The sequence below is a fragment of the Nanorana parkeri genome, unplaced genomic scaffold (assembly GCF_000935625.1).
Source record: "Nanorana parkeri isolate BGI_ZX_2015 unplaced genomic scaffold, ASM93562v1 scaffold35, whole genome shotgun sequence".
In the NCBI taxonomy this organism is placed as follows: Eukaryota; Metazoa; Chordata; class Amphibia; order Anura; family Dicroglossidae; genus Nanorana; species Nanorana parkeri.
In genome coordinates this window covers 2,920,246-2,928,661 of record NW_017306303.1, presented here as the reverse complement: position 1 = coordinate 2,928,661, position 8,416 = coordinate 2,920,246, and the positions used below count along the sequence as shown (strand labels likewise).

The 8,416-nt window shown below is 46.1% G+C and overlaps 1 protein-coding gene across 1 annotated transcript in view; it reads left to right on the top strand.

Annotated features, from left to right (window-relative positions):
- Positions 1–740: 740 nt before the first annotated feature.
- LRP1 (LDL receptor related protein 1) overlaps positions 741–8,416 on the top strand; it is a 292,446-nt gene continuing 284,770 nt past the window's right edge. The window contains exon 1 of the mRNA XM_018569629.1: positions 741–841. Within this exon, the coding sequence (XP_018425131.1) occupies positions 757–841 (85 nt within the window). The 5' untranslated portion in view covers positions 741–756. The remainder of the gene's footprint in view (positions 842–8,416) is intronic.

Below are 8,416 nucleotides of genomic sequence, written 5' to 3'. Positions count from 1 at the left end.
CGGTCAGTATACATAGAAGTACATTGTATACAATCAGTATATGTCAGTATACATAGAAGAACGTTGTATACAGTCAGTACATAGGACACAATCAGTGCTCGGTCAGTATACATAGAAGTACATTGTATACAATCAGTATATGTCAGTATACATAGAAGAACGTTGTATACAGTCAGTGCATAGGACACAATCAGTGCTCGGTCAGTATACACAGAAGTACATTGTATACAATCAGTATATGTCAGTATACATAGAAGAACGTTGTATACAGTCAGTACATAGGACACAATCAGTGCTCGGTCACTGTAGTGAGCAGCAGATGTCTCAGCAGTCCACGCTGAGCAGTAGTAGGGGGTGGCGCGCACAGCTCGTGCACGTGTAGAGGGATGCCGGGGATGCCCGCTCTCACGTAGCCCCCCTTGTAGGAGGTGGAGCCGCAGATAGCCCTGCCCAGTCACTCCCCCTCTCCTTCTCTCCCACATACTCCGTGTCCAGCCATTCCCCCTCTCATTAATAACATTGCTGGATTCCTCACCCCTCCTGATCAGGGGGGACACCCTGGAAGACTGCTGGGAGAGGAGAAGAGCACAGGCTGCATGCCCCCCTTTTACCTGCAGCCCCCCATACCTTTCCCTCATTGCAGTCAGCTCCCCTTCCTTCTCCCGGCTGCACATATTGGGCTACCTAGCAGTGGAGGAGGGTGGCTGGCAGGCGGAGGCCAGGACTGAATAGGGCCCCCCCTGGAGCCCCCCCATAATGCCGTCTCCCAGGACAGATGTTCCAGCTGTGCTCCTCCTGGGATTTCTCCTGCTGTACGTCTATGCAACCTCTGTCAACGATGGTGAGTAGATGCTTGTCATCCCCATCCTCTGCTGAACCCCCCGGGGGGGGGGAGGGGGGATGTGTCTTCTTTTATTGCACCTTTTCCTCTGCAAGCCCCTGAGCTGAGAAATGTGCTGCATAGCATGGCTGCAACACACATGTCTCATCAACTCTGACTTGGATCTGTGTGCACAACATGCTCATGGATCAGGGACACAGCCAACCTAGGCAGGCTAAGATGCAGATCACAGTCATACAGTATGCAACAACCTAGGCATGCTAAGATGCAGATCACAGTTATACAGCATGCAACAACCTAGGCAGGCTAAGATGCAGCTCACAGTCATACAGCATGCAACAACCTAGGCAGGCTAAGATGCAGATCACAGTTATACAGCATGCAACAACCTAGGCAGGCTAAGATGCAGATCACAGTTATACAGCAATCTACAACCTAGGCAGGCTAAGATGCGGATCACAGATAAGATACACCTTGCGATCATCGAATGCGATCGAACCGTCGTACAATTTTCGTATAGCTGCCCCGATTATCGCAAGGTTGAATCGACAGTAATGAAAAAAAAGCACCTGGACGCATTGCAGTAATCGACCGCACATATTTTCGTCTGCGTATGAACAGTGTTAATTGTACGAATTTTGACGTACGGAAACGCCACCAACCTTGCGAAAATCGTACGATCGGCCGAAGTTTTCTAAACTGCTGGTTAGTCAAAAGTCGTATGATTGTACAGTATTTGTGGTTGTACACTGCCCATCAACCTTACGAATATCGGACGAATACGCGATCGCATACGATAATGGGCAGCTTTACACAGCATGCAACAACCTAGGCAGGCTAAGATGCAGATCACACTTATAGAGCATGCAACAATGTAGCCAGTCGCAAATATAGCAACCAGTTACACAACATGCAACAGTATCGGCAGACTGAAATACAGAACCCAATAGTACAGAATGTAACAATATAGTAAGGATAAACATATACAGCATGCCATGACCTAGGCAGGCTAAGATGCAGAATAAACATATACAGCATGCCATGACCTAGGCAGGCTAAGATGCAGAATGAACATATACAGCATGCCATGACCTAGGCAGGCTAAGATGCAGACTACATTTGTATGATCAGCCATGATTGCCATTCCTGTGTGTGTGATTTCCTCTTTTCCATTATCCCTAGACCTAATGAGGGGAGAGGGTCTGGGTCTGGGGCTGGGCTGGCCCTGGGGCTGAAGGCCCCGCTATCTTCCTTGGGAGATGTGATTTGTTCTCATTGGGAACATGCTTGGTGTAATTGCTCGGTGTGTGTGATAAGACATCAGGTCCATTGTGGGGTTTGCTGTAACAATGGGATGTGATTTGTTTAGAAAGGTGCCCTTTGAAAGGAGGAGGAGGGGGGAGAGGGGGGGGATGGGTGATTTTGCTTTTCAAGACTCTGATTCTGTGCATTTGATATGAGATGTTCAGGAACAAGGGAATTGGTTGTATGAATGCAGAATTCCTCTATTCCATCACATGCATTACAGCCTATCAGCAGCCTTTCATGTATGGGAATGCAATAGCAGGGAGATGGCTCGGCTGTGTAGTTCAGGATGATGTATGTGCCTTGCATACCTGTTGTTTATTTAAATCAGTGCCATCCATTGGTCCCTCCAGCCTTTGCCATGTCTATGTGAATGAGCCTGGCTATCAGTGAGCAGGGAAGCAGGATTCTGCAGTGCAGTGATGGAGAATGCACGCCGGCCCCGAGCTGTGTGCTCCTTAACTATGAATATGCATACATTGGCATTCTTTTTGTTGTTTCTGCTTTGAATTATTTATTCCGAAGCGGCAGAGCTCGCTGCCCCGGAAAACAAGGCTGACATTGTGAAGGCATCTCCATTGCCATTTTCAGGCTTCATCTGTAAGCGGAGAGCAGCTTCCTCCAGAGAAGAGCGAGGCTGCAGTGCGCTTTCCGTGCGTGACATGGCATTTAACACTGGCAGCAGGAAGAGAAAGGGAGATTCATGGGAGCTGGATGGGTTTGTTCACCAGATGTGAGGGGAACCGCTGCAAATCTCTCCCATACTTCCTCTGAGAACGATTGTGTAACTGCCTTACCAGGGGGATTGGTTTTTGTTTATTTTTTCTTTATTAGTGGTCGGAATGTTGTAGAACAATAAGAAGGATCTGTTTTTTGATGAAACTAAACTTGGCCATACATTCAACTGGTCCAGCCGAAATTCTCTTAGTGGGTGGCCCTGGCTGCCGCTTCCCGATTGGCATCCTTTGATTGGAAGATCAAAGGGTCTGGGTTGGAAAACTATCATCCAATCAGATGCAGGCACTGTGCAGGCGTTTTGACAGCCGGCAGGGCCAACTGTCAAAATACAATAGCTTAGTGGAAGATTCTGATTGTTTGATTCTAGTCGCGAACCGAATCAAACTGTGATTAGACCTCGAAGCCACAACCGCGTGTCAGAGCTGGGAAGATGGCCGCGGTTGTGTTTGTCACCCGATGCGGAGTTCGCGAATGGATGCAACATTTTGACAAACTTCCTGTTCGCGAACCGAGGTACCACTGTATACCCAAACAGTGACGGCAGCTGATTTTTCTGACCAGCTCCTTCGACAAATGTTGATTGAAAGTTTGACTTTTGCTGGAAGGGGCCCTGACAGGGGCCACTCACTGTTTTGAATTAGGCTGGTGTGTGGCCAGCTCAACCCTGCCCATATTGTGAAATGGGGGCAAGAGGTGGGGAGATATTAGTGTGATATAGTTTACTGGGATTTATAGGTATAGATTCACCTAAATATGTGACTTTTTATCTTTACACCCTATAAAGGGACAGAGTTTACTCCATCATGGGGTGGTGTGCTTAGTCAGAAAAGGAGTTTTTGATTTGTCTCGGTTGATGGAGTAACCAGAGATTGGGAGGAAAGTATATGGTTCAGGAGAGGCCATTGGTCAGCCTTTCATGTATGGGAATGCAATGGCAGGGAGATGGCTCGGCTGTATAGATCAGGATGACTTATGTGCCTTGCATACCTGTTGTTTATTAAAGGAGAACTATGAGATTAGTGGTTTTCCCCCCTTAGATATATTGTTGCTTTGTTACTCTTCATATAGGAGATGGATGAGTAAAGGGCCTTGGTGATATCAGTGCCATTCATTGGTCCCTCTATAATCTAAGTGTGCCTATCTAAGGACACTTGTGACAAGTGGTACATGATGGAACTTGAGACTCATTACTGAGCTGTGTACACTGCCTGTCCAAACACCTGAGTTTAACTGGGCAGATAGGTAAGAGCCTTCTATTAAGTAATAGGTCTAGGTTCCAATCCTGCTGATCACGGACAAATGTTGGTCTCTGGGGAATCAGATGTAAGAGGACATGTGTCAGTTCACATCTGATTACCCGCGATCCAGCACCATCAGTTCCCTCAAATGGAACTCTGTTGTTCTAGACCTGGACAGAGTCGGAGTAACCGGATGTAACAGACACATCGGTATAGATCAGGCTGCCCGTAGACTAACATTGGCTTTCTGATCAGATCTGTGTGAAAAACCGACAGGTGGACTTGATCGGAAATCCCTTGTGAAAGGGCTCTAAAGGTGGCCATACACCTTACAATTATCGGACGACACTTTTCGTCCGATGATCGAACCGTCGTACGATTGTCGTACAGCGGCCCCATCCTGCCCCGATTATCGCAAGGTTCAATCGTCAGTAATTAAAAGAAAGCACCTGGACGCATTGCGGTAATCAACCGCATATATTTTCGTCTGCGCATGAGCAGTGTAAATCGTACGAATTTTGACGTACGGAAACGCCACCAACCTTGCGAAAATCGTACGATCGGCCGAAGTTTTCTAGCCTGCTGGCTAGTCAAAAGTCGTACGATTGTACAGTATTTGTGGTGGTACACTGCCCATCAACCTTACTAATATCGGACGAATACGCGATCGCATACGATTATCGTACCTTTTTAGAGTGTCAACATTTCTGTAGGACCAGATACTCTTCTCTATGGACTGATGTAGTCTTGTGTCCAAGAACAGCTTTTTTATCCTCCTAACCACCCATCACACTCAAACACAGGCTTGCTATGTTGAATGCTGGCCATACACACTTTGAATTTCTCTTGTTCTCTCATTCCCCATCCATGCTACGTGCCTTGAACCGCATGGATGGAGGAATCCCAGTGGTCTGCTGCAGCTTCAGTGGCTGCTGAATTCCAAAACAGCACCTGCCTCTGATTGGATGCAGACATTGATCTTCTGAGATTTTTTTGACTGGCTTCCTCAACAAAAGGCGAGTGAAAAATCTACCTTTTGTTGAGCGGGGACTTGGCAGTACTGATAGGGTCACCCATGGCTCACAGCAGTGTATGGTCAGCTTAACTCATGTTACGTGGAGAAAAGAAAATGAGAAGAAAAGGGGGAGTTGCTGCCATTGGCATCAAATCAGTATTCAGTTTTTATTTGATAGAAACATTTAAACAAGAATTCTGATTGGTCACGTTGTCCTTGTTCAGCACTTACTGGCAGGATTCCTTAGCAATTACCACTTGGGTACCATAGTTGTGCCTCGGTTTCCTCCCACCCTCCACATCCTGCTCTATTTTCCTTACCATTGGCTCATGTTCTGTTCTGTTTTAATGGGTATGATGTGGGTATACCTCACCCGATGTGGAGACCTCGGCTACTTTAGAAGCTTGCCGTTTCAGTCTCCTTAACCAATAACGTTATCCCTTCAACTGCCCTTCTGTTGATGCTTATGACGGTCTGCGTCTGCTATGGATGGGCAGGAGAACTGATGAAGGATAGAGTAGGTGACTTAGAGGGCGCCTGCTATGAGAGCGGCTTTGCTGACCTTCTTCTGAGCATGTTTCTTGCCTGCCATTCTCTGACTTAAAACCTTTCTGGCTTGGAACAAGCATGCAACAAGTAAAGTCGGAACAGCTTACCTTGTTTTGGGTCAGTGAAGCCAGTGGTTCATAATGACAGGCTGGGAACTAGCATTTCCCCAAGGCAAGGTCGCCATTAGTAACCCTTATAGTCCACTTCTGCTTAGTTTCCCTTGAAAGGAAAAGGAAATGCTAGTTGCCTGGTTGTTATGCTGAATTTGGTAGATTGCTCTTTATTCACCATAAACAGTAGGCAGATAAGGAGTTCTGACTTTACTGATTTCCATGATTGTTCTAGGTACATGTCTCAGCAAGAACCAGATGATCTATGTTACTACCGGGCAACTGGTATGCTCAGAAGGAAGTCTGCAATGGCAGCCACTGTACTGTACAGGTTACCTTGAAAAGGTAACTTACTACTATGTCAATGCAACATTGACTGCTTCCACTTCCACTGTGTGTATGTACGGATTGTAGGGTTGGAGGATGACAAAGGACAAGTGCCGAACTCTGGGCCGGAGCACCGCAATGGGTCTTGCAGTTCGAGCCTGTGCACAAATCGAATCCGGAACTGAATGTGTCTCCTGCCACTAATGTTTTTTTCTTTCCATCTGTTGCTTGTCGTAACCTATTGTTACATAAACTGCAACAAGATATCGGTAATGTGCTATATGAGTCTAGCTGACAGGGGTAGGGCACATTAGTGAAAGCCTTCAAGTGCTTAAAATACATGAATATTTATATATTATATAATATGCCAATCCATTAAACCAGTGTTTTAATATTTAAAGGCTGCACATCTTTTTTGGTTTCCGTATTTTAGGTATGCATGGGATTATTATGCGATGACTACAATGAGGGGTGGGCTTCCGATGATTGCAAACGGGAGTTGTGCGCACACCGGCCCGTTCGGCAGTTGTCGAACAAGCAGGCCACTAACTTTTTTCCCAGCCTGCTTGTTCGACGGAAGACGTGCGACCGTACAGTAGAAACGCTCGCACGCCTTCCATCCTTTGCGATTATCGTACGATGGAGGGATTTCCCGCGATTCTCGTATGATAACCTCCGCAGAGACTTGCCGAATGTTGTTCGAAATGTCTGGTTTTACCATTGGATCTTGGAATAAATGGAGGTTCCGGAATGAAAACCACATTCACTGTTAGAATTTTGTTTGAGAACATTTTTCCATCCTGCTCCTATGATTTTTTGTTTTCACTATGGTGAAAACTGTTTGCCGATGTGATCCTATACCTAAAATGAGTTTGAACAAAATTCTGCTGGTGTATGTCCAGCTCGCACATCGTCTGGCTGATTGAGAATTCTTGAAGTCTGTAAATCACCTGACCTAATAAAAAAAATAATAATAATTGCATTAGATGCAAGAGCGTTCTAGAGACTTATCTACAAATGTCTATATTTAAACCTGGAAGAGCAAGAAGTCATATCAACACTTACTTTAGCGCTAAACCATTTTTCTGTCCATACAGTTTGAGATGTATACAGCACTTCAACACAGTATAGCCCTGTCTGATAAGGTTAAGGACCTAATTTTTCCCTGCTGCATTAAATAACACAGGTTAATTTCAGCCAGTTTCTCCTGAACCAGGCAAAATTTGAGCAGTGGGTGGCCCTGTTGGTACTACCTAGCTACAAAATGGAAGGAGCTGGGTGGAAACTTGTCCCCAGAATGGTGATTGCATCCAATCAGATGCAGTGACTGGGTTTTCAGACCACAGGTGCTGTCTGTCTGAATACAGTAGCCTGTTGGGTGGAGATTCTCTCAATCAATGCTGTTTGGTGGGCTGAATGAGAGACATCTAACCTTGTATGGCTAGCTTTAAGGTGGCCATACACTTTACAACCCTCGCAAGACTTTTTTGTCTTGCGAGGGTTGTAAAGTAATTAAAAAAACGTTCGATCTGCCCATCTTGGACAGGCAGATCGTACTTGCGATCATCGCAAGCCTGCCCCCCTGAGGGGCGGGCTTTCCGATGACTGCAATGAGGGGTGGGCTTCCGACTACTGCAACATCGCAGTGTGCGCGTGCGCACACTGGCCCGATCGGCAGTGATCGAACAAGCAGGCCACTAACTTTTTTCCAGCCTGCTTGTTCGACGTGCGACTGTACAGTAGAAACGCTCGCACAACTTCCATACACTGTACGATTATCGTACGTTGGAGGGATTTCCCGCAATTCTCGTACGATAATCGTACAGTGTATGGGCACCCTAAGGCTAGAGCTACAGTGGCACTGAAATTTCTTTGCCACTAACCGTTTTAATTCAGATTTGAAGCACACAGCACAGTGATTTGGATGTGTTGAAAATAAGGCTGCTGAATAGTTAAATCTCTCAGTAGCAAAGAGATCAAAAAGGAAATTCCACCTTTTAAAAAAATAAATGTACACTAAAAATGCGCTTTATTATTTTTTTTGCGCTAGATCCAGTAAAGCATTGCGTTCGTGATCAATAGATGACGGGTGCAATGCTCTGGCCGCTGCAGACTCTTCCTCCTCTCTTTGTCTGTAATGTGGATGGAAGGAAGTGTCAATGGTGCCTCTGCTGTGGTGGCTGATGGGACTTGTAGACTTTCTGTTCACAGATCATGTGGCTGTGTGGGTGGAGCCACGTACAACAGCTCTAAATTCAAATGTGTGTACAAGCATAAGGAGAGGAGAGCCCAG